Source organism: Gobius niger, assembly GCF_951799975.1.
Source record: "Gobius niger genome assembly, contig: SCAFFOLD_31, whole genome shotgun sequence".
Classification (NCBI taxonomy): Eukaryota; Metazoa; Chordata; class Actinopteri; order Gobiiformes; family Gobiidae; genus Gobius; species Gobius niger.
The window spans coordinates 195,736-222,360 of record NW_027639303.1 but is presented as its reverse complement, the minus strand read 5'-3'; the positions used below and the strand labels follow the sequence as shown (position 1 = coordinate 222,360).

General features: G+C 42.3%; 3 protein-coding genes across 6 annotated transcripts; 2 read left to right on the top strand and 1 right to left on the bottom strand.

Annotated features, from left to right (window-relative positions):
- Positions 1 to 1,839: 1,839 nt before the first annotated feature.
- On the bottom strand, positions 1,840 to 26,621 carry polr3f (polymerase (RNA) III (DNA directed) polypeptide F). Of its 4 annotated transcripts, none has more exons than XM_079583058.1 (10): positions 26,506 to 26,621; positions 25,870 to 26,091; positions 22,175 to 22,292; positions 12,292 to 12,359; positions 3,924 to 3,991; positions 3,730 to 3,842; positions 2,682 to 2,825; positions 2,417 to 2,524; positions 2,141 to 2,332; positions 1,840 to 1,973 (listed from the first exon to the last, which is right to left on the bottom strand). In XM_079583058.1, the coding sequence occupies exons 2-10, from the start codon at positions 25,929 to 25,931 to the stop codon at positions 1,896 to 1,898; spliced, it is 951 nt and encodes a 316-aa protein (XP_079439184.1). In that variant the 5' UTR covers positions 25,932 to 26,091; positions 26,506 to 26,621; the 3' UTR covers positions 1,840 to 1,895. The 4 variants fall into 4 exon arrangements, with proteins under 4 accessions (XP_079439184.1, XP_079439187.1, XP_079439185.1 ...); XM_079583061.1 differs by having other exon boundaries at positions 26,600 to 26,616; XM_079583059.1 differs by having other exon boundaries at positions 26,451 to 26,511.
- Positions 12,947 to 15,015, top strand: LOC306982594 (uncharacterized protein; the record flags this gene model as incomplete). The annotated part of the gene is made up of 3 exons (XM_079583062.1): positions 12,947 to 13,001; positions 14,401 to 14,516; positions 14,583 to 15,015. Exons 2-3 carry the CDS (start codon positions 14,401 to 14,403, stop codon positions 15,013 to 15,015), a joined length of 549 nt encoding a protein of 182 aa, XP_079439188.1. The 5' UTR covers positions 12,947 to 13,001.
- LOC306982592 (uncharacterized protein) lies at positions 15,844 to 20,247 on the top strand. The gene is made up of 4 exons (XM_079583057.1): positions 15,844 to 16,204; positions 18,980 to 19,105; positions 19,201 to 19,341; positions 19,953 to 20,247. Exons 1-4 carry the CDS (start codon positions 15,910 to 15,912, stop codon positions 20,204 to 20,206), a joined length of 816 nt encoding a protein of 271 aa, XP_079439183.1. The 5' UTR covers positions 15,844 to 15,909; the 3' UTR covers positions 20,207 to 20,247.
- Positions 26,622 to 26,625: the final 4 nt, after the last annotated feature.

Here is a 26,625-nt window from a genome sequence, read left to right as displayed (position 1 = left end):
TAAGAGTTTGACAGATTATTATTATTGTTTTGCATGAAATAAAAGCTCTTGTTTTGGAGTCGTTTCCGTTTCTTCTTCACGGTTTCCTTCAGACACAAAGGTCGTGAGGTCGTGATGCCGATAACGCACTACGTTAGCTTGTTGCACGGCGTGGCTATGCTAGCTCCTCTGACCTGAAGTTGTGAGCGCCAGGACTTCCCGTCTTTATTCTTGTCCTGGAATAATAATCACATTTTGTTGTGGGCAGTGAGTTCCTGGTCGATGATCATTAACTGTGTTCAAACCTTGATGTAACGAGCTCAGAGGAGACGCCTGTGATCATAGATCTCTACAGAAACATTTACTCTGTAGCGACTCGTTAACCTGCGGTAAGTGATCGTCTACCAGAAACTCACCGTCCACCAGAGTCTGTAGGAAACACGATGAATCGAACGTGTCTAAGCTCATCCTAACGGACATGAATACAAACAGGAAGTGCTAGCGCCCACAGCCTCAGCTCACAGGAACTAGCGTAGCCACATTGTGCAACAAGCTAATTACGTTCTTATTCCTCACCGGAGTCAGAGAAAAGTCCCGGGCTCAATCAATCAGACGTCCCTATGCTAAAGTGGCCATGATAGTTAGCATCAGAGGTCCCTATGCTAAAGTGGCTATGATAGTTAGCATCAGACGTCCCTATGCTAAAGTGGCTATGATAGTTAGCATCAGAGGTCCCTATGCTAAAGTGGCTATGATAGTTAGCATCAGAGGTCCCTATGCTAAAGTGGCTATGATAGTTAGCATCAGAGGTCCCTATGCTAAAGTGGCTATGATAGTTAGCATCAGAGGTCCCTATGCTAAAGTGGCTATGATAGTTAGCATCAGAGGTCCCTATGCTAAAGTGGCTATGATAGTTAGCACCAGAGGTCTCTATGCTAAAGTGGCTATGATAGTTAGCATCAGAGGTCCCTATGCTAAAGTGGCTATGATAGTTAGCACCAGAGGTCACTATGCTAAAGTGGCTATGATAGTTAGCACCAGAGGTCCCTATGTTAAAGTGGCTATGATAGTTAGCATCAGAGGTCCCTATGCTAAAGTGGCTATGATAGTTAGCATCAGAGGTCACTATGCTAAAGTGGCTATGATAGTTAGCACCAGAGGTCTCTATGCTAAAGTGGCTATGATAGTTAGCATCAGAGGTCCCTATGCTAAAGTGGCTATGATAGTTAGCATCAGAGGTCCCTATGCTAAAGTGGCTATGATAGTTAGCATCAGAGGTCCCTATGCTAAAGTGGCTATGATAGTTAGCACCAGAGGTCCCTATGCTAAAGTGGCTATGATAGTTAGCACCAGAGGTCCCTATGCTAAAGTGGCTATGATAGTTAGCATCAAGGCTCCTTTTCCTAACTACTTCCTAACTGACAGACCAATTCGGAAGCAACTTGTCATGGCGGACGCTGACGCACATCCGGTTTGGCGTAAGAGCTCTTAGCAATCTGAGGGTTTCGGAAGCAGCCTCGGTTTCTTACAGGAGGAGAGAGGAGCGTTTTCTGCCTGCGCTCGCTGAGTCCCACCAGGAGGGGGCAGCAGAGGCTCATGCTTATCAGGATCTCAGGTCAGAATCAGCAGCAGTAATGCAGCGCCCTCTAGTGGCCAGATACAAACTACAGTAGACTAATAAACTGTCACTAAAACATGTACAATGGGCCGATACAGAGTGAGTTTGTGTCGTCACATTCACGAGTCCAAACAAACAAACAAATAAAGTCTCAGGTCAGAGAAACACGGGTTTATTTAAGTTAGAACATAAGGAAACAAAGGATCTCCTGCAGGTCCGTGTGGAGCCAGAGGGGGCGCCGTCGGGTCGAACTAAAGTCTGTACAAACATGAGCTCATGAAGAAGAAAAGTGTGAACGTCAGAAGTCCAGCCACTCGCTGAGGTAAACGCAGGAGGACGGCGAGATCTCCCCCCCGTCACTGCAGTCGTCGAACACCTGAGGAGCAGAGGCTTCAATTCAGAACTTTATTAACAACCGAGACAAACACTTCAATTCAGATCTTTATTAACAACCGAGACGTTACAGAGACACTACGGATCAAACAAGTCTGATCTTTATTAACAACCAGACACTTCAATAAGTCTGATCTTTATTAACGTTACCGGGCAGAGTCCGCAGGGCGTCTTGACCAGGCCGGTTGCCGTGGCGATGGCGTTGACCCCGCGGTACAGCTTCATCTGTCCGTCCACGCTGCCCACGGCGCCTTCCTTCGCCGCGATCACCGTCATCTCCGCTTTACCGTCGTAGATCAGAGTGTTCAGGATGGTCTCGATGTCCTCCATGGAGAGCTCCACCTACAGGACAAACATGTGTCTACAGTGTTCAGGACAAACATCTGTGTACAGTGTTCCGGGCGGTCTCCATGGTTACACACAGACCTTGCTGATGCCCAGTTCGCTGATGTATTTCCAGACTTCGTGAGACGTGGCTAAGGAGGAGTTTCTCTGCACCATCGGGCTGTGTTTGCCGTCACGCGCCGCCTCAGCCTGAGGAGAGAGGTTACTGGAGGCGATCTGAGAGCTGACAGTATGAACAAGGTACTGAAGGCGATCTGAGAGCTGACAGTATGAACAAGGTACTGGAGGCGATCTGAGAGCTGACAGTATGAACAAGGTACTGGAGGCGATCTGAGAGCTGACAGACCTTGCTCTGGAGGAACTTGAAGCACTGCTGGTTGAGAACCTCCACAAACTCGGACTCGAAGTCCTGGTCGCTGTACCAGGCTCCTCCCGTCACCGAGCGGTCGGGCTGGACGTTATACAACATGTACACCTTCTTCTTGGACGCCTGGTCACGTGGGGACACAGACACACACACATGTTATACAGGCAAAGAGGGGACACAGAGACACACAGAGACATGTTATACAGGCAAAGAGGGGACACAGAGACACATAAATGTTATACAGGCAAAGAGGGGACACAGAGACACACAGAGACATGTTATACAGGCAAAGAGGGGACACAGAGACACACAGAGACATGTTATACAGGCAAAGAGGGGACACAGAGACACATAAATGTTATACAGGCAAAGAGGGGACACAGAGACACACAGAGACATGTTATACAAGCAAAGAGGGGACACAGAGACACACAGAGACATGTTATACAGGCAAAGAGGGGACACAGAGACACACACAGACATGTTATACAGGCAAAGAGGGGACACAGAGACACACACAGACATGTTATACAGGCAAAGAGGGGACACAGACACACATACATGTTATACAGGCAAAGAGGGGACACAGAGACACACAGACAGACTCACAGCTCCTTTAGTACAGTATAGACAGTAGACAGACTCACAGCTCCTTTAGTACAGTATAGACAGTAGACAGACTAAAAGCTCCTTTAGTACAGTATAGACAGTAGACAGACTCACAGCTCCTTTAGTACAGTATAGACAGTAGACAGACTCACAGCTCCTTTAGTACAGTATTGACAGTAGACAGACTAAAAGCTCCTTTAGTACAGTATAGACAGTAGACAGACTCACAGCTCCTTTAGTACAGTATAGACAGTAGACAGACTCACAGCTCCTTTAGTACAGTATAGACAGTAGACAGACTAAAAGCTCCTTTAGTACAGTATAGACAGTAGACAGACTCACAGCTCCTTTAGTACAGTATAGACAGTAGACAGACTCACAGCTCCTTTAGTACAGTATTGACAGTAGACAGACTCACGGCCACAGACTTGACGGCTTTGATGAGCTTCTTGCTCTCCAGGTTCTTCAGGATCTTGTTGATCTCCGTCAGAGGAAGGTTACTCTTAAAGCGGATGTCTCTGCTCCAGATCCCTATGACAGGTCAGGGTCAGAGTTAGGGTTAGGTCAGGGCTAGGTCACAGTGGGGTCAGAGTTCTGGGGTAAAGGCCTGACCTTTGTTTCCCGCGTCCTCGATGATCTGATAAACCAGTTTCTCCTGATTGTCCGAACCTTTCATTTTACTGAAAGACAAACATTTTAGATCAGGCGAGTCGCTAAATAACACGAATGCTGAGAAAAAAAACAATAACGCTAAAGCTAATTCTAATAAAAACGCCAACGCTAAAGCTAACAATAACCCTAAAGCTAAAAACAACTCTAAAGCTAACAATTACCCTAAAACTAACAATAACATTAAAGCTAACAATAACCCTAAAGCTAAAATAACAAAAATGCTAATACTGACATTAACGCTAATGCTGAAGGAAACAAAGACCCTAAAGCTAACAAAAAAATTGAAGCTAACAATAACCCTAACCCTAACAATAACCCTAAAGCTAACAATAACCCTAAAGCTAACAATAACCCTAAAGCTAACAATAACCCTAAAGCTAACAATAAAACTAAAGCTAACAATAACCCTAAAGTTAACTATAACTCTAAAGCTAACCATAACCCTAAAGCTAACAATAACATTAAAGCTAACAATAACCCTAAAGCTAACAATAACCCTAAAGCTAACAATAACTCTAAAGCTAACCATAACCCTAAAGCTAACAATAACTCTAAAGCTAACCATAACCCTAAAGCTAACAATAACATTAAAGCTAACAATAACCCTAAAGCTAACAATAACCCTAGAGTTAACAATAACCCTAAAGCTAACAATAACCCTAAAGCTAACAATAACCCTAAAGCTAACAATAACCCTGAAGCTAACAATAACCCTAAAGCTAACAATAACCCTGAAGCTAACAATAACCCTAAAGCTAACAATAACCCTGAAGCTAACAATAACCCTGAAGCTAACAATAACCCTAAAGCTAACAATAACCCTAAAGCTAACAATAACCCTAAAGCTAACAATAACCCTGAAGCTAACAATAACCATAAAGCTAACAATAACCCTAAAGCTAACAATAACCCTAAAGCTAACAATAACTCTGAAGCTAACAATAACCCTTAAGCTAACAATAACCGTAAAGCTAACAATAACCCTAAAGCTAACAATAACCCTAAAGCTAAAAAAACCCTAAAGCTAACAATAACCCTAAAGCTAACAATAACCCTAAAGTTAACAATAACCCTAAAGCTAACAATAACCCTAAAGCTAACAATAACCCTAAAGCTAACAATAACCCTAAAGCTAACAATAACCCTGAAGCTAACAATAACCGTAAAGCTAACAATAACCTTAAAGCTAACAATAACCCTAAAGCTAACAATAACCCTAAAGCTAACAATAACCCTGAAGCTAACAATAACCGTAAAGCTAACAATAACCCTAAAGCTAACAATAACCCTAAAGCTAACAATAACCCTGAAACTAACAATAACCCTAGAGTTAACAATAACCCTAAAGCTAACAATAACCCTAAAGCTAACAATAACCCTGAAGCTAACAATAACCGTAAAGCTAACAATAACTCTAAAGCTAACAATAACCCTGAAGCTAACAATAACCCTGAAGCTAACAATAACCCTAAAGCTAACAATAACCCTGAAGCTAACAATAACCCTGAAGCTAACAACAACCGTAAAGCTAACAATAACCCTAAAGCTAACAATAACCCTAAAGCTAAAATAACCCTAAAGCTAAACTAACCCTAAAGCTAACAATAACCCTAAAGCTAACAATAACCCTAAAACTAACAATAACATTAAAGCTAACAATAACCCTAAAGCTAAAATAACAAAAATGCTAATACTGACATTAACGCTAATGCTGAAGGAAACAAAGACCCTAAAGCTAACAAAAAAATTGAAGCTAACAATAACCCTAACCCTAACAATAACCCTAAAGCTAACAATAACCCTAAAGCTAACAATAACCCTAAAGCTAACAATAACCCTAAAGCTAACAATAAAACTAAAGCTAACAATAACCCTAAAGTTAACTATAACTCTAAAGCTAACCATAACCCTAAAGCTAACAATAACATTAAAGCTAACAATAACCCTAAAGCTAACAATAACCCTAAAGCTAACAATAACTCTAAAGCTAACCATAACCCTAAAGCTAACAATAACCCTAGAGTTAACAATAACCCTAAAGCTAACAATAACCCTAAAGCTAACAATAACCCTAAAGCTAACAATAACCCTGAAGCTAACAATAACCCTAAAGCTAACAATAACCCTGAAGCTAACAATAACCCTAAAGCTAACAATAACCCTGAAGCTAACAATAACCCTGAAGCTAACAATAACCCTAAAGCTAACAATAACCCTAAAGCTAACAATAACCCTAAAGCTAACAATAACCCTGAAGCTAACAATAACCATAAAGCTAACAATAACCCTAAAGCTAACAATAACCCTAAAGCTAACAATAACTCTGAAGCTAACAATAACCCTTAAGCTAACAATAACCGTAAAGCTAACAATAACCCTAAAGCTAACAATAACCCTAAAGCTAAAAAAACCCTAAAGCTAACAATAACCCTAAAGCTAACAATAACCCTAAAGTTAACAATAACCCTAAAGCTAACAATAACCCTAAAGCTAACAATAACCCTAAAGCTAACAATAACCCTAAAGCTAACAATAACCCTGAAGCTAACAATAACCGTAAAGCTAACAATAACCTTAAAGCTAACAATAACCCTAAAGCTAACAATAACCCTAAAGCTAACAATAACCCTGAAGCTAACAATAACCGTAAAGCTAACAATAACCCTAAAGCTAACAATAACCCTAAAGCTAACAATAACCCTGAAACTAACAATAACCCTAGAGTTAACAATAACCCTAAAGCTAACAATAACCCTAAAGCTAACAATAACCCTGAAGCTAACAATAACCGTAAAGCTAACAATAACTCTAAAGCTAACAATAACCCTGAAGCTAACAATAACCCTGAAGCTAACAATAACCCTAAAGCTAACAATAACCCTGAAGCTAACAATAACCCTGAAGCTAACAACAACCGTAAAGCTAACAATAACCCTAAAGCTAACAATAACCCTAAAGCTAAAATAACCCTAAAGCTAAACTAACCCTAAAGCTAACAATAACCCTAAAGCTAACAATAACCCTAAAACTAACAATAACATTAAAGCTAACAATAACCCTAAAGCTAAAATAACAAAAATGCTAATACTGACATTAACGCTAATGCTGAAGGAAACAAAGACCCTAAAGCTAACAAAAAAATTGAAGCTAACAATAACCCTAACCCTAACAATAACCCTAAAGCTAACAATAACCCTAAAGCTAACAATAACCCTAAAGCTAACAATAACCCTAAAGCTAACAATAAAACTAAAGCTAACAATAACCCTAAAGTTAACTATAACTCTAAAGCTAACCATAACCCTAAAGCTAACAATAACATTAAAGCTAACAATAACCCTAAAGCTAACAATAACCCTAAAGCTAACAATAACTCTAAAGCTAACCATAACCCTAAAGCTAACAATAACATTAAAGCTAACAATAACCCTAAAGCTAACAATAACCCTAGAGTTAACAATAACCCTAAAGCTAACAATAACCCTAAAGCTAACAATAACCCTGAAGCTAACAATAACCCTAAAGCTAACAATAACCCTGAAGCTAACAATAACCCTAAAGCTAACAATAACCCTGAAGCTAACAATAACCCTGAAGCTAACAATAACCCTAAAGCTAACAATAACCCTAAAGCTAACAATAACCCTAAAGCTAACAATAACCCTGAAGCTAACAATAACCATAAAGCTAACAATAACCCTAAAGCTAACAATAACCCTAAAGCTAACAATAACTCTGAAGCTAACAATAACCCTTAAGCTAACAATAACCGTAAAGCTAACAATAACCCTAAAGCTAACAATAACCCTAAAGCTAAAATAACCCTAAAGCTAACAATAACCCTAAAGCTAACAATAACCCTAAAGTTAACAATAACCCTAAAGCTAACAATAACCCTAAAGCTAACAATAACCCTAAAGCTAACAATAACCCTAAAGCTAACAATAACCCTGAAGCTAACAATAACTGTAAAGCTAACAATAACCCTAAAGCTAACAATAACCCTAAAGCTAACAATAACCCTAAAGCTAACAATAACCCTGAAGCTAACAATAACCGTAAAGCTAACAATAACCCTAAAGCTAACAATAACCCTAAAGCTAACAATAACCCTGAAACTAACAATAACCCTAGAGTTAACAATAACCCTAAAGCTAACAATAACCCTAAAGCTAACAATAACCCTGAAGCTAACAATAACCGTAAAGCTAACAATAACTCTAAAGCTAACAATAACCCTGAAGCTAACAATAACCCTGAAGCTAACAATAACCCTAAAGCTAACAATAACCCTGAAGCTAACAATAACCCTGAAGCTAACAACAACCGTAAAGCTAACAATAACCCTAAAGCTAACAATAACCCTAAAGCTAAAATAACAAAAATGCTAATACTGACATTAACGCTAATGCTGAAGGAAACAAAGACCCTAAAGCTAACAAAAAAATTGAAGCTAACAATAACCCTAACCCTAACAATAACCCTAAAGCTAACAATAACCCTAAAGCTAACAATAACCCTAAAGCTAACAATAACCCTAAAGCTAACAATAAAACTAAAGCTAACAATAACCCTAAAGTTAACTATAACTCTAAAGCTAACCATAACCCTAAAGCTAACAATAACATTAAAGCTAACAATAACCCTAAAGCTAACAATAACCCTAAAGCTAACAATAACTCTAAAGCTAACCATAACCCTAAAGCTAACAATAACTCTAAAGCTAACCATAACCCTAAAGCTAACAATAACATTAAAGCTAACAATAACCCTAAAGCTAACAATAACCCTAGAGTTAACAATAACCCTAAAGCTAACAATAACCCTAAAGCTAACAATAACCCTGAAGCTAACAATAACCCTAAAGCTAACAATAACCCTGAAGCTAACAATAACCCTAAAGCTAACAATAACCCTGAAGCTAACAATAACCCTGAAGCTAACAATAACCCTAAAGCTAACAATAACCCTAAAGCTAACAATAACCCTAAAGCTAACAATAACCCTGAAGCTAACAATAACCATAAAGCTAACAATAACCCTAAAGCTAACAATAACCCTAAAGCTAACAATAACTCTGAAGCTAACAATAACCCTTAAGCTAACAATAACCGTAAAGCTAACAATAACCCTAAAGCTAACAATAACCCTAAAGCTAAAATAACCCTAAAGCTAACAATAACCCTAAAGCTAACAATAACCCTAAAGTTAACAATAACCCTAAAGCTAACAATAACCCTAAAGCTAACAATAACCCTAAAGCTAACAATAACCCTAAAGCTAACAATAACCCTGAAGCTAACAATAACTGTAAAGCTAACAATAACCCTAAAGCTAACAATAACCCTAAAGCTAACAATAACCCTAAAGCTAACAATAACCCTGAAGCTAACAATAACCGTAAAGCTAACAATAACCCTAAAGCTAACAATAACCCTAAAGCTAACAATAACCCTGAAACTAACAATAACCCTAGAGTTAACAATAACCCTAAAGCTAACAATAACCCTAAAGCTAACAATAACCCTGAAGCTAACAATAACCGTAAAGCTAACAATAACTCTAAAGCTAACAATAACCCTGAAGCTAACAATAACCCTGAAGCTAACAATAACCCTAAAGCTAACAATAACCCTGAAGCTAACAATAACCCTGAAGCTAACAACAACCGTAAAGCTAACAATAACCCTAAAGCTAACAATAACCCTAAAGCTAAAATAACCCTAAAGCTAAACTAACCCTAAAGCTAACAATAACCCTAAAGCTAACAATAACCCTAAAGCTGACAATAACCCTAGAGTTAACAATAACCCTAAAGCTAACAATAACCCTAAAGCTAACAATAACCCTAAAGCTAACAATAACCCTGAAGCTAAAATAACCCTAAAGCTAACAATAACCCTAAAGCTAACAATTACCCTGAAGTTAACAATAACCCTAAAGCTAAAAATAACCCTAAAGCTAACCATAACCCTAAAGCTAACCATAACCCTAAAGCTAACCATAACCCTAAAGCTAACCATAACCCTAAAGCTAACCATAACCCTAAAGTTAACAATAACATTAAAGCTAACAATAACCCTAAAGCTAACAATAACCCTAAAGCTATCAATAACCCTAAAGTTAACAATAACCCTAAAGCTAACCATAACCCTAAAGCTAACAATAACCCTAAAGCTTACAATAACCCTAACGCTAACAATAACCCTAAAGCTAACAATAACCCTAAAGCTAACAATAACCCTAAAGCTAACAATAACCCTAAAGCTAAAAATAACCCTAAAGCTAACAATAACCCTAAAGCAAACAATAACCCCGAAGCTAACAATAACCCCGAAGCTAACAATAACCCTAAAGCTAACAATAACCCTAAAGCTAACAATAACCCTAAAGCTAAAAATAACCCTAAAGCTAACAATAACCCTAAAGCAAACAATAACCCCGAAGCTAACAATAACCCCGAAGCTAACAATAACCCTAAAGCTAACAATAACCCTAAAGCTAACAATAACCCTAGAGCTAACAATAACCCTAGAGCTAACAATAACCCTTAAGCTAACAATTCCGCTAAAGCTAACAATAACTCTAAAGCTAACAATAACCCTAAAGCTAACAATAACCCTAAAGCTAACAATAACCCTAGAGCTAACAATAACCCTAAAGCTAACAATAACCCTTAAGCTAACAATTCCGCTAAAGCTAACAATAACCCTAAAGCTAACAATAACCCTAAAGTAAACAATAACCCTAGAGCTAACAATAACCCTAAAGCTAACAATAACCCTAAAGCTAACAATTCCGCTAACCCTAACAATAACCCTAGAGCTAACAATAACCCTAAAGCCAACAATAACCCTAAAGCTAACAATAACCCTAAAGCTAACAATAACCCTAAAGCTAACCATAACCCTAAAGCTAACCATAACCCTAAAGCCAACAATAACCCTAAAGCCAACAATAACCCTAAAGCTAACGATTCCGCTAAAGCTAACAATAACCCTAAAGCTAACAATAACCCTAAAGCTAACAATAACCCTAAAGCTAACAATTCCGCTAAAGCTAACAATAACCCTAAAGCTAACAATAACCCTAAAGCTAACAATAACCCTAGAGCTAACAATAACCCTAAAGCTAACAATAACCCTTAAGCTAACAATTCCGCTAAAGCTAACATTAACTCTAAAGCTAACAATAACCCTAAAGCTAACAATAACCCTAAAGCTAACAATAACCCTAAAGCTAACAATAACCCTAGAGCTAACAATAACCCTAGAGCTAACAATAACCCTTAAGCTAACAATTCCGCTAAAGCTAACAATAACTCTAAAGCTAACAATAACCCTAAAGCTAACAATAACCCTAAAGCTAACAATAACCCTAGAGCTAACAATAACCCTAAAGCTAACAATAACCCTTAAGCTAACAATTCCGCTAAAGCTAACAATAACCCTAAAGCTAACAATAACCCTAAAGTAAACAATAACCCTAAAGCTAACAATAACCCTTAAGCTAAAAATAACCCTAGAGCTAACAATAACCCTAAAGCTAACAATAACCCTAAAGCTAACAATAACCCTAGAGCTAACAATAACCCTAAAGCTAACAATAACCCTAAAGCTAACAATAACCCTAGAGCTAACAATAACCCTAAAGCTAACAATAACCCTAAAGCTAACAATTCCGCTAACCCTAACAATAACCCTAAAGCTAACAATAACCCTTAAGCTAACAATTCCGCTAAAGCTAACAATAACCCTAAAGCTAACAATAACCCTAAAGTAAACAATAACCCTAGAGCTAACAATAACCCTAAAGCTAACAATAACCCTAAAGCTAAAAATAACCCTAGAGCTAACAATAACCCTAAAGCTAACAATAACCCTAAAGCTAACAATAACCCTAGAGCTAACAATAACCCTAAAGCTAACAATAACCCTAAAGCCAACAATAACCCTAAAGCTAACAATAACCCTAAAGCTAACAATAACCCTAAAGCTAACGATTCCGCTAAAGCTAACAATAACCCTAAAGCTAACAATAACCCTAAAGCTAACAATAACCCTAAAGCTAACGATTCCGCTAAAGCTAACAATAACCCTAAAGCTAACAATAACCCTAAAGCTAACAATAACCTTAAAGCTAACAATAACGCTAACAATATCAATAACCCTAATGCTACCATTAACACTAGTGCTAACAACAACGCTAATGCTAAATCTAACAATAATGCTAACAATAACCCTAGAGCTAAAAATAATCCTAAAGCTAACAATTCCGCTAAAGCTAACAATAACCCTAAAGCTCTCACCTGGAGCCCTGCGAGTCCTTCAGTCGGTACAAAAGCCCAGAGCTGTTCCTCAGGAGCTCCAGCTGCCCCTGAAACAAAACACAGACCGGGAGGGCATCAGTGAGAGTAACTACATCGCTGAGAGTAACTGCATCAGTGAGAGTAACTACATCGCTGAGAGTAACTACATCGCTGAGAGTAACTACATCAGTGAGAGTAACTACATTACTGAGAGTAACTGCGATAATATGGTTATGATAATAATGCTGGTGTATGGGGGAGTATCTGATGGCAACGATAATAACTCCTGTACGACTGAGAGCCTACACAGACATCTTAAAGGGATATTTCAGGATTTTTGACATAGGGTTACAAACCCTATGTCAAAAATCCTGAAATATCCCTTTAACCCCCGCCTTCCCCGAGGGCATTTTCTCCAGTTCAGCTTTACCCAAATCTAAAGGTTTACAGCCTTGAACGTTTTATCTTGAACGACCCTCATAAAGTCTGGGAGATAAACCTGATAAACCCTTCAGCTGTTTCTGGGAAGTCACATGTTCACACACTGCACCAATCAGAGCCCAGAGAGAGTGAGGGGGCGGGCTCTCCCGGAGGCTGAAGCAGCACACACTGCACCAATCAGAGCCCAGAGAGAGTGAGGGGGCGGGCTCTCCCGGAGGCTGAAGCAGAGGCTCAGTGTTCTGCTGTGGTTTGAAGACGACGTGGAGGAAGTGAGTATTTCCTGAAGCTGCTCTGGTTTAGTTTTGTGTTTTTGATGAAAATAGAAGAGATGCGATATATATATGAGGCCATGTTTAAAAACTGGGTTATATTTTTTTGGGTCCTAAATCTGGCTTAGTTTGTGTAGAGTGCATGTCGAGGAGGGAATATTCAATAACAGTTGGTATGAAAGGATGAAGACGGAAATATATCTCTGAAATAAATGCTGCTTTAGGCTCTGTAACTCAGTGTTTCCCAACCAGGGGTGCGGGGACCACTGCTGTAACTGATGTGAAGGTGGGACAATTCAAAGTCTGATGAAAGTGTGTATTACGGAGCCCTGGAAGTGACATCAGACAGAAAGAAGAAATATAAAAAGTGTAGGAGTGTAACGGTTCCACGGCTCAGCGCGATATAAATGACTAGTGAGTCTGTTTTAAATCAAACTGCCTAAATGTTCATTATCAGGCAGTATTTGTAATATCAGTAAAACATTGACAAAGCTGCTTTACAATAAAATGTGGCCCTGGGCTCAGAATACAAAACTAAATAAAAACCAGAGCTCCAAAGTGAAAGAAAAGAAAATGCAGCGCAGTCGCCATGTGCTCGTCAAGTCACACGTTTCAGTTTCGCTTAGTGAGTGACTGAGTGAGTGGTTGGTGGTCGGAGGGGCCGATGGTGCAGACTGGTTGCCTAGCGATATATACGTATATAAAACCCCCAAATGTGTTATGTCTGATGTCACTTCCTGGGCTCCTCTGGGATGGAAACATTATGAGTTCATATCTGAAGCACAAATGAAGTCGTACAAAAGGTGAAAGTCAGAAAAGGAGCTGGAGTGAAACATCTTCATCACTTATTTAAAAAGTAAGAGAAGTTCGGGATGTTTCAGCACGTCCTCTGACGGAGACACAGGGTTTCCTTCAGGAGGTTTTCTCGTCTGTTCACTGAAACACTCTTAAGTCTGTACAGTCGTCTGGACCGGGGTATTAAACGCTCTCTTCTGAGACTGTGACAAGAGAAGCCTTTACTGATCAGTGGAGAAATTCACTTTAAGAAACACCCAGGAAATAAAATAAACCATTAGGAAGTAAATCGAGGCGTCGTAGACCAGGAGGGAAACGCTTTAAAACGCACTGGGGAAAGTCCACAGATCGAGTGTTCGGTCTGCCACTGAAAGAGCTGCTCAGCTCCTCTACTCTCTTTGGTCCTTCTTGTTCAGATGTTGTGGGACCAGCCCTTGTTGAGGTTCTTTGTAAAGATGTGAAACCTCTGATGCAGCTGTTTCTACGGTGACGTTAGAAGATAAAGGAAAGACGATCCACGGTCAGAGATCTGCAGTGACTCCATCAGACTCTGTGGATTCTACAGACGCTTCAGTTCAGACCAATAACATTTCTTCCCCTGCAGATGGCGGAGCGGCTGCTGGATCTGATCTTCTTCTGGATGGGCCACAGAGCGGAGTGTGCCGACGCCCTGAGCCTCGCCGCGGCGGAGCTGAGGTCCGCGAGCGACGCCCACAGCAGGTGATACTTCAGCCGCTCCAGATCTCGGTGAAAGAGCCTTTAGTCTGATCCCGTTTCCCCTGACAGAGAGAAGGCGGAGCTTCTGGAGTCCAGCCCCGCCCTCAGCGAGGCTAAACGGCACGAGCAGACGGCCACACGCATCTGCAGCGACATCCTGCAGCTGTTCCATCAGCAGCAGAGCGCGTCAGAAGACCTGAAAGGCTCCTCGGTGCTGGAGCAGCTGCTGCAGACTCTGGGGAAACGCGGAGGCTTCAGTGAGGACGAGCTGAACTTCAGGGCGTTGATCAGCACGGACGAGTCGGCTCCTCGCATCGACCGAACCCTCACCAAGAACCTGCTGCAGATCCTGGACTTCTTCAGCCTCGGAGCGGAGCCGCACGTCCAAACGAGCCAAGAGGACAGCGCCGTGAGCCGGGTAAGTCACCCAGACACTCCAGTACATTCCTCCAGGATCAGATCAACTACATCAGTCAAAGAGGTCATCCAGGTCCAGGATTAGAGGAAATTAAAAAGAAGTGATCTTTTATTGTCCTGTGTTCGGGCTCCAGACAACATCTATGTTTTAGAATAGGTATTGGAAAGAGGATCGTTCAGGGTAAAACAAGTATCGGTAAAGCACTGGTATTGAACCAGGAGTGGAACCAGGGGCCTGTTCGGAGTTCAGGAGTTTAAACGTGGTGTCGTGTCTCAGGGCGGAGCCGGCGCCTTGAGGAGGTGGGAGGAGCAGCTGCAGCGTGACCATGTGACGGAGCTCAGCCAATCCCTGCGCAGCGTGGCAGAGCGGATGATGAAAGTGGTGGAGGAGCTGCGAGGCGCCTTCCGGTGCATCAGGTCAGTTCTGCTTCTTCAGCGCTTGTTAAAGTGGCGGAGCGTTTTTGTTTCCCGTCGTTTCTGAGGCAGTGAGGCGTTTGTGGAGCTGAAGGACGTGGAGGAGTGCATCGCGGACCCGGGCTGCGTCTGCCAGAGGACCAAACTGCTGCAGTACGCCCAGGAGCACTGCAGGGGGCGCTGCCCAGAGGAGGAGCCGGGCAGAGAGAAGGAGGAGCCGGGCAGAGAGAAGGAGGGGCCGGGCAGAGAGAAGGAGGGGCCGGGCAGAGAGAAGGAGGAGCCGGGCAGAGAGAAGGAGGAGCCACGCAGAGAGAAGGAGGAGCCACGCAGAGAGAAGGAGGAGCCGGGCAGAGAGAAGGAGGAGCCACGCAGAGAGAAGGAGGAGCCACGCAGAGAGAAGGAGGGGCCGGGCAGAGAGAAGGAGGAGCCGGGCAGAGAGAAGGAGCCGGGCAGAGAGAAGGAGGAGCCGGGCAGAAAGCGAGCCCAATTCGCAGCGCAGGCCCCGCCCCCACAGACACGCTGGCGTACCCGAGGCCACGCCCGCCTGCTGCAGCGCGCTCAGAGAATGGTCCGAGACGAGTACCTGAGGGCGTGGCTTCAGGAGGAGGGCAACACCGACGCCTTCCTGGGATTGGTCGACCTGTTCCAGATGATGAAGACTCAGCTTGAACGCGAGCGCCGCAGGAGGCGGGGCTTTGGGAGCAGAGAGATCGACCTGATCTTCGTGGCTCACGGGAGAATCAGTGGAAACCTGATGCCGTCAAGCATGCTCCTCCCCCTGCCCTCACTGCTGGACGTGGTTCTGTATCAGCCGTGGAACTGCACCATCAACGCCACGGCGGCGTATGGCATCGCCACAGGTCAGTTACTAACCCTAACCCATCGCCACGGGTCAGTTACTAACCTTAACCCATCGCCACAGGTCAGTTACTAACCTTAACCCATCGCCACGGGTCAGTTACTAACCCTAACCCATCTCCACGGGTCAGTTACTAACCCTAACCCATCTCCACGGGTCAGTTACTAACCCTAACCCATCTCCACGGGTCAGTTACTAACCTTAACCCATCGCCACGGGTCAGTTACTAACCCTAACCCATCTCCACGGGTCAGTTACTAACCTTAACCCATCGCCACGGGTCAGTTACTAACCCTAACCCATCTCCACGGGTCAGTTACTAACCCTAACCCATCTCCACGGGTCAGTTACTAACCCTAACCCATCTCCACGGGTCAGTTACTAACCTTAACCCATCGCCACGGGTCAGTTACTAACCCTAACCCATCTCCACGGGTCAGTTACTAACCTTAACCCATCGCCACGGGTCAGTTACTAACCCTAACCCATCTCCACGGGTCAGTTACTAACCCTAACCCATCTCCACGGGTCAGTTACTAACCCTAACCCATCGCCACAGGTCAGTTACTAACCTTAACCCATCTCCACAGGTCAGTTACTAACCTTAACCCATCTCCACAGGTCAGTTACTAACCTTAACCCATCTCCTCAGGTCAGTTACTAACCTTAACCCATCGCCACAGGTCAGTTACTAACCTTAACCCATCGCCACGGGTCAGTTACCAACCCTAACCCATCTCCTCAGGTCAGTTACTAACCTTAACCCATCTCCACAGGTCAGTTACTAACCTTAACCCATCGCCACAGGTCAGTTACTAACCTTAACCCATCGCCTCAGGTCAGTTACTAACCTTAACCCATCACCACAGGTCAGTTACTAACCTTAACCCATCCCCACAGGTCAGTTACTAACCTTAACCCATCCCCACAGGTCAGTTACTAACCTTAACCTATCCCCACAGGTCAGTTACTAACCTTAACCCATCTCCACGGGTCAGTTACTAACCTTAACCCATCACCACAGGTCAGTTACTAACCTTAACCCATCTCCACGGGTCAGTTACTAACCTTAACCCATCGCCACATGTCAGTTACTAACCTTAACCCATCGCCACAGGTCAGTTACTAACCTTAACCCATCTCCACGGGTCAGTTACTAACCTTAACCATCGCCACATGTCAGTTACTAACCTTAACCCATCTCCACAGGTCAGTTACTAACCTTAACCATCGCCACATGTCAGTTACTAACCTTAACCCATCCCCACAGGTCAGTTACTAACCTTAACCATCGCCACATGTCAGTTACTAACCTTAACCCATCTCCACAGGTCAGTTACTAACCTTAACCCATCGCCACAGGTCAGTTACTAACCTTAACCCATCTCCACGGGTCAGTTACTAACCTTAACCCATCTCCACAGGTCAGTTACTAACCTTAACCATCGCCACAGGTCAGTTACTAACCTTAACCCATCGCCACAGGTCAGTTACTAACCTTAACCCATCGCCTCAGGTCAGTTACTAACCCTAACCCATCGTCACAGGTCAGTTACTAACCTTAACCATCGCCACAGGTCAGTTACTAACCTTAACCCATCGCCACAGGTCAGTTACTAACCTTAACCCATCGCCTCAGGTCAGTTACTAACCCTAACCCATCGTCACAGGTCAGTTACTAACCTTAACCATCGCCACAGGTCAGTTACTAACCTTAACCCATCGCCACAGGTCAGTTACTAACCTTAACCCATCGCCTCAGGTCAGTTACTAACCCTAACCCATCTCCACAGGTCAGTTACTAACCTTAACCATCGCCACAGGTCAGTTACTAACCTTAACCATCCCCACAGGTCAGTTACTAACCTCAACCCATCGCCACAGGTCAGTTACTAACCTTAACCCATCGCCACAGGTCAGTTACTAACCTTAACCATCGCCACAGGTCAGTTACTAACCTTAACCATCGCCACATGTCAGTTACTAACCTTAACCCATCGCCACAGGTCAGTTACTAACCTTAACCCACGGGTCAGTTACTAACCTTAACCCACGGGTCAGTTACTAACCCTAACCCATCGCCACAGGTCAGTTACTAACCTTAACCCATCCCCACAGGTCAGTTACTAACCTTAACCATCGCCACATGTCAGTTACTAACCTTAACCATCGCCACATGTCAGTTACTAACCTTAACCCATCCCCACAGGTCAGTTACTAACCTTAACCATCGCCACATGTCAGTTACTAACCTTAACCCATCGCCACAGGTCAGTTACTAACCTTAACCCATCTCCACAGGTCAGTTACTAACCTTAACCCATCTCCACAGGTCAGTTACTAACCTTAACCCATCGCCACAGGTCAGTTACTAACCTTAACCCATCCCCACAGGTCAGTTACTAACCTTAACCATCGCCACAGGTCAGTTACTAACCCTAACCCATCGCCTCAGGTCAGTTACTAACCTTAACCCATCTCCACAGGTCAGTTACTAACCTTAACCATCGCCACAGGTCAGTTACTAACCTTAACCCATCGCCACAGGTCAGTTACTAACCTTAACCCACAGGTCAGTTACTAACCTTAACCCATCGCCACAGGTCAGTTACTAACCTTAACCCATCGCCACAGGTCAGTTACTAACCTTAACCCATCTCCACAGGTCAGTTACTAACCTTAACCCATCTCCACGGGTCAGTTACTAACCCTCACCCACGGGTCAGTTACTAACCTTAACCCACGGGTCAGTTACTAACCCTCACCCATGTTTCAGGGACCATCGAGCCGAGACACTGTCAGTTCGTCTGCGGTTCCTCCAGCTGTTCTTCAGCCGGGACTGACCACGAGCACCAGCCGACCCCGCCCTCCAGCACCTGGAACCACCTGAGCCCGGGCGGAGGCGAGTCACGAACTTTACTGATCATCATTAACCAGACTAAACTCTACATTTATCTTCACGATAACGGGACTGATCTGACTTTGTGATTCCTCCAGAGGCCATTCCTGAGATTTTCCTGAGTCCCCTGAACGCACCGCACGACAAGGCCTGGAGCGAATTCAAACTCCTGCGGGAAAACAACAAACACTCAGACCGAGCCCGAGTCCTGCTGCCGTTCCTCCTGCCCAGAGCCAGAGGTGAGTCCTGCTGCCGTTCCTCCTGCCCAGAGCCAGAGGTGAGTCCTGCTGCCGTTCCTCCTGCCCAGAGCCAGAGGTGAGCGCCTGAAAGGTCCTTCCCCGTCTCGGGCTGGGCACTGCTCCAGGAGGACAAACAGTTCTGTCCCTGGTCCTGAAGTTCTGTTTGAAGCCGTGTTCTCTGTGGTTTCAGGCGTGTCCGTTCCCCTCTCCCTGGTCCTGAAGTTCTGATTAAAGCCGTGTTCTCTGTGGTTTCAGGCGTGTCCGTTGAGGCGTGTCCTGAAGTTAAAGCCGTGTTCTCTCTGGTTTCAGGCGTGTCCGTTCCCTTCTCCCTGGTCACCCTGGCGCTCTCCCTGGTCCTGAAGTTCTGTTTGAAGCCGTGTTCTCTGTGGTTTCAGGCGTGTCCGTTCCCCTCTCCGTGGTCACCCTGGCGCTCTCCCTGGTCCTGAAGTTCTGTTTAAAGCCGTGTTCTCTGTGGTTTCAGGCGTGTCCGTTCCCCTCTCCCTGGTCCTGAAGTTCTGATTAAAGCCGTGTTCTCTCTGGTTTCAGGCGTGTCCGTTCCCCTCTCCCTGGTCCTGAAGTTCTGTTTGAAGCCGTGTTCTCTCTGGTTTCAGGCGGGTCCGTTCCCTTCTCCGTGGTCACCCTGGCGCTCTCCCTGGTCCTGAAGTTCTCCGGCCTGAAGGCGCGGCTCCACCTGGCGGCCTGTCTGGGTAAAAGCCCGGGGACACAGCTGGACGAGGAGGAGCTGAGCAGACAGTACTGCGTCGCTCCGGACGACACCATGATGGTCTCCACACAGGAGTTCAACCTGCCGACCGACCCGGACGAGCGAGAGCTTTACGAGAGGCTCAAGGACTTGTTTGGATAAAGCTCAGAGTCAGAGCGGGGTTTAAACGAGCAGAAGCAGAGTTCATGTCTTAAGATTTCAGCAAAAGGAGGAAAGAGAATTGGACCAAAGGGTTGTTTCAGTAAACGTGTAACAAGTGAATTTGTCCAGTTAATAAAGTCTGATCTCTATTGTCTTATAAATGTCTGAAATCATTATGAACTGAACGTGTCGAACCTCAGACAGTTTGTTATAACACGTGTCGAACCACAGACAGATTGTCATAATTAGACGTGGGCATAGATTCATTTTTTTAATCTAGATTCATCTAGATTGGCTCGCTTGAATTCTGCCGAAGCCATTCAGAATATGTGTGCTGCCCAAATAATGACTAAAAGTAAGTCTTTGAGAACGAGTTTCTAAAATGCATCACAAACTGCTTGAGAACGTTCTACTGTGATAATGTGATGAAAATAATTCATGTTCAAGAAGATGCACTTGTGTTTACTAACTGTTTATCCAGTTAAACATTAATGTTGCACTGTCGGCCGACATTAGAGGTCCTGATGAACTGTTTACAGGCAGTAACTTTGTGACAAACTAAATCTCTTCTTCTGCAACTATGACCTGCTAAAGAACATGGGACAGCTGTGGCAGGAGTCCCCAAGTGTTTATTTACGGGTAATGTGGGCCATTTTACCAGATCAGAAAATACAGGCCTCTGTTTGTGAGTGTGGGAAACATGTGCGCGTCTCCTGATTGGTCAACAGTGTCACGTGATCACTGTCACAACAACACAGTTCATGCTGCTGCAGCTGCTGCTACTACGAGCTTCAACCTGGAGATAGTTCTGTCAAAATGGAGATAAACGTCGACAACACGAAGATGTGGGACGTATTTCTGTGGATTTGATCAGAAAAGGAGACGGACCTCAGCCGCGAGGAGGAGGAGACAGCGGAGAGCGGAGAAAGAGAAGCTAACAGACTCGGAGAAAAGGAGCTGGAAAGTTCGTCTCCAAACTCCGTAAGTGCTGCGGTTAAACTCTGCTCGCAGCTGAAATGTAGCTGGAAAAGGCTCTCGTGTCGTACCACAGACAGTTTGTTATAACACGAGTCGTACCACAGACAGGTTGTTCTAACACGTGTCGTACCACAGACAGTTTGTTCTAACACGTGTCGTACCACAGACAGTTCTAACACGTGTCGTACCACAGACAGGTTGTTATTACACGTGTCGTACCACAGACAGGTTGTTATTACACGTGTCGTACCACAGACAGGTCGTTATTACACGTGTCGTACCACAGACAGGTTGTTCTAACACGTGTCGTACCACAGACAGTTTGTTCTAACACGTGTCGTACCACAGACAGTTCTAACACGTGTCGTACCACAGACAGGTTGTTATTACACGTGTCGTACCACAGACAGGTTGTTATTACACGTGTCGTACCACAGACAGGTCGTTATTACACGTGTCGTACCACAGACAGGTTGTTCTAACACGTGTCGTACCACAGACAGGTTGTTATTACACGTGTCGTACCACAGACAGGTTGTTATTACACGTGTCGTACCACAGACAGGTTGTTCTAACACGTGTCGTACCACAGACAGGTTGTTATTACACGTGTCGTACCACAGACAGGTTGTTATTACACGTGTCGTACCACAGACAGGTTGTTATTACACGTGTCGTACCACAGACAGGTTGTTATTACACGTGTCGTACCACAGACAGGTTGTTATTACACGTGTCGTACCACAGACAGGTTGTTATTACACGTGTCGTACCACAGACAGGTTGTTATTACACGTGTCGTACCACAGACAGGTTGTTCTAACACGTGTCGTACCACAGACAGGTTGTTATTACACGTGTCGTACCACAGACAGGTTGTTATTACACGTGTCGTACCACAGACAGGTTGTTATTACACGTGTCGTACCACAGACAGGTTGTTATAACACGTGTCGTACCACAGACAGGTTGTTATTACACGTGTCGTACCACAGACAGCAGTTTGTTGATGGCCGCCGCCCTCTGCTGTGGCTCCAGGTGCGGCATGTCGTTCTGGATCACATGGTCCGTGATGCCATGAGGAAACTGCTCACACAGGTCCTTTATCCTGCACACAGTAAGAACACGTTAGTAAGAACACGTCAGTAAGAACACGTCAGTAAGAACACGTCAGTAAGAACACGTCAGTAATATATTAGAGCTATGATAGAGCTATGATAGAGTTATGATAGAGCTATGATAGAGTTATGATAGAGCTATGATAGAGTTATGATAGAGTTATGATAGAGTTATGATAGAGTTATGATAGAGTTATGATAGAGTTATGATAGAGTTATGATAGAGTTATGATAGAATTATGATAGAGTTATGATAGAGATATGATAGAGCTATGATAGGGTTATGATAGAGTTATGATAGAGTTATGATAGAGCTATGATAGAGCTATGATAGAGCTATGATAGAGTTATGATAGAGCTATGATAGAGTTATGATAGAGTTATGATAGAGTTATGATAGAGCTATGATAGAGCTATGATAGAGTTATGATAGAGCTATGATAGAGTTATGATAGAGCTATGATAGAGCTATGATAGAGTTATGATAGAGCTATGATAGAGCTATGATAGAGTTATGATAGAGCTATGATAGAGTTATGATAGAGCTATGATAGAGTTATGATAGAGCTATGATAGAGTTATGATAGAGCTATGATAGAGTTATGATAGAGCTATGATAGAGTTATGATAGAGTTATGATAGAGCTATGATAGAGCTATGATAGAGTTATGATAGAGCTATGATAGAGCTATGATAGAGCTATGATAGAGTTATGATAGAGCTATGATAGAGCTATGATAGAGCTATGATAGAGTTATGATAGAGTTATGATAGAGCTATGATAGAGCTATGATAGAGCTATGATAGAGCTATGATAGAGTTATGATAGAGCTATGATAGAGCTATGATAGAGCTATGATAGAGCTATGATAGAGTTATGATAGAGTTATGATAGAGCTATGATAGAGCTATGATAGAGCTGTGATAGAGTTATGATAGAGCTATGATAGAGTTATGATAGAGCTATGATAGAGTCATGATAGAGTTATGATAGAGTTATGATAGAGTTATGATAGAGTTATGATAGAGCTATGATAGAGTTATGATAGAGTTATGATAGAGTTATGATAGAGCGATGATAGAGCTATGATAGAGTTATGATAGAGCTATGATAGAGTTATGATAGAGCTATGATAGAGTTATGATAGAGTTATGATAGAGCTATGATAGAGCTATGATAGAGTTATGATAGAGCTATGATAGAGTTATGATAGAGTTATGATAGAGCTATGATAGAGTTATGATAGAGCTATAATAGAGTTATGATAGAGCTATGATAGAGTTATGATAGAGTTATGATAGAGCTATGATAGAGCTATGATAGAGCTATGATAGAGCTATGATAGAGTTATGATAGAGTTATGATAGAGCTATGATAGAGTTATGATAGAGTTATGATAGAGCTATGATAGAGCTATGATAGAGTTATGATAGAGCTATGATAGAGTTATGATAGAGTTATGATAGAGCTATGATAGAGTTATGATAGAGCTATAATAGAGTTATGATAGAGCTATGATAGAGTTATGATAGAGTTATGATAGAGCTATGATAGAGCTATGATAGAGCTATGATAGAGCTATGATAGAGTTATGATAGAGTTATGATAGAGCTATGATAGAGCTATGATAGAGCTATGATAGAGCTATGATAGAGCTATGATAGAGCTATGATAGAGCGATGATAGAGCTATGATAGAGCTATGATAGAGCTATGATAGAGCTATGATAGTGTTATGATAGAGTTATGATAGAGTTATGATAGAGTTATGATAGAGCGATGATAGAGTTATGATAGAGCTATGATAGAGTTATGATAGAGTTATGATAGAGCGATGATAGAGCTATGATAGAGCTATGATAGAGCTATGATAGAGCTATGATAGAGTTATGATAGAGTTATGATAGAGTTATGATAGAGTTATGATAGAGCGATGATAGAGTTATGATAGAGTTATGATAGAGCTATGATAGAGTTATGATAGAGCGATGATAGAGCTATGATAGAGCTATGATAGAGCTATGATAGTGTTATGATAGAGTTATGATAGAGCGATGATAGAGCTATGATAGAGCTATGATAGAGCTATGATAGAGCTATGATAGTGTTATGATAGAGTTATGATAGAGTTATGATAGAGCTATGATAGAGCAATGATAGAGCTATGATAGAGCTATGATAGTGTTATGATAGAGTTATGATAGAGTTATGATAGAGCTATGATAGAGTTATGATAGAGCTATGATAGAGCTATGATAGAGTTATGATAGAGCGATGATAGAGCTATGATAGAGCTATGATAGAGTTATGATAGAGCTAAGATAGAGCTATGATAGTGTTATGATAGAGTTATGATAGAGCTATGATAGAGCTATGATAGAGCTATGATAGAGCTATGATAGAGCGATGATAGAGTTATGATAGAGCTATGATAGAGCTATGATAGAGTTATGATAGAGCTATGATAGAGTTATGATAGAGTTATGATAGAGCGATGATAGAGCTATGATAGAGCTATGATAGAGTTATGATAGAGCTATGATAGAGTTATGATAGAGCGATGATAGAGCTATGATAGAGCTATGATAGTGTTATGATAGAGCTATGATAGAGCTATGATAGAGCTATGATAGTGTTATGATAGAGCTATGATAGAGCTATGATAGAGCTATGATAGTGTTATGATAGAGCTATGATAGAGCTATGATAGAGCTATGATAGAGTTATGATAGAGCTATGATAGAGCTATGATAGAGCTATGATAGAGCTATGATAGAGTTATGATAGAGTTATGATAGAGCTATGATAGAGTTATGATAGAGTTATGATAGAGTTATGATAGAGTTATGATAGAGCTATGATAGAGTTATGATAGAGCTATGATAGAGCTATGATAGAGCTATGATAGAGCTATGATAGAGCTATGATAGAGTTATGATAGAGTTATGATAGAGTTATGATAGAGTTATGATAGAGCTATGATAGAGCGATGATAGAGTTATGATATATTTATCACAAACATGAGTGCTGCATAGTGTTAGAGGTACAATATATCATATACATGTCTATACTTCACTTTGGAATGGCTAAAATAGCAGATACAGATCCTTTAAAATAACATGGGTATAAAAAAAAGCATTGTTCAGGAGAGAGTCCTAACACATTACAGAACATTATTATTACTGTAGCGACAGATCCACATCAGGGCACGCTTTGCTTTATCCAAACCTAAAAGCTTTGCAACTGGAGCTCATTTGAAAGCTAAGACCTACAAAGCTGATCAAAGATTACTATTACGTGCTTTTTTTAAAAAGACACACTTTTGTCAGACTTTTGTCACGTTTGTTTTGTTTGTGTTATCAAGCCACAAAAATGTTAAAGAATTACACCAAAACACAAACACGTGCTGAAAACACAACCAAAAAGGACGAAAACGTGAGTCATAACGAGGAAGAGCTTATATGAGTTGTGTAGGTAAACTTTTAGATTTGGGTAAAGCTGAAATAGAGAAAACGCACTCGGTTAACGCGGGGGTTAAGAGGTTAAGCACGCTTTAGTGAGCCTCACCGCTTCTCCACCTCCGCGGGCTCGTACACGTCCTTCTCCTTCTTCACTTTGACCTCCGCCATGTCCCGTGTCCCGGTGCGTCCCGGTGTGTCCCGGTGTGTCCCGGTGAATCACATATATCCCGTTAAACGCGGTGTTTGGTCAGAGTTCGGTCTGAACACGAGTGTCATCAGCCGGAGCCGGGGTCCTCACTGAAGCCCAAACACCGCCTGAGCAGAATCCCTGAAACACAAATATAAAATAACACGATTATTATCATTATTACGTCATTCGTGGCATTATTACACTTTCCTGACCCAACACTAACCGTCACGTTATATGAGTGTTTCACTGAAATAACTCTGGTTAGCCACACATGCTAACTCCCCATTGACTTACACGGAGGGCTGTTAGCATGTTAGCATCTGGAGCTAACGCGGTTATTCCGGTACTTTCTTCAAACATAAATAATAAACCAATACAAGTGTCATCATTGTTACGTAATCGTGACATTATTACAGTATCCTGAGCGCGTGCGTCTCCATAACCATGACATCATAAGAGCGTTTTTTGTTTTGTTTGTTTTTTACATGGTTTTTTACCGAAATAACTGGTGAAACTGCTTGGCCACACATGCTAACTCCCACATTGACTTACACGGAGGGCTGTTAGCATGTTAGCCTCTGGAGCTAACACTTTTATTCCCCACAGTTATTCCTCCACAGACTTCACGGGCCGCGCTCAGACTCACCGAGACCAAAAGTATGACTTTCATCG

Bases quoted from the DNA above. Each gene is read 5' to 3' on its own strand.
- LOC306982592 (XM_079583057.1), top strand. From the start codon at position 15,910: ATGGTCCGAGACGAGTACCTGAGGGCGTGGCTTCAGGAGGAGGGCAAC. The intron at 19,106-19,200 runs GCGAGTCACGAA...TGATTCCTCCAG, and splicing joins CCACCTGAGCCCGGGCGGAG to AGGCCATTCCTGAGATTTTC. The intron at 19,342-19,952 runs GTGAGTCCTGCT...CTCTGGTTTCAG, and splicing joins CCTCCTGCCCAGAGCCAGAG to GCGGGTCCGTTCCCTTCTCC.
- polr3f (XM_079583058.1), bottom strand. From the start codon at position 25,931: ATGGCGGAGGTCAAAGTGAAGAAGGAGAAGGACGTGTACGAGCCCGCG. The intron at 2,826-3,729 runs GTGAGTCTGTCT...CCACGTGACCAG, and splicing joins AAGCCGTCAAGTCTGTGGCC to GCGTCCAAGAAGAAGGTGTA. The intron at 2,333-2,416 runs GTCTGTGTGTAA...TTTGTCCTGTAG, and splicing joins GCGAACTGGGCATCAGCAAG to GTGGAGCTCTCCATGGAGGA.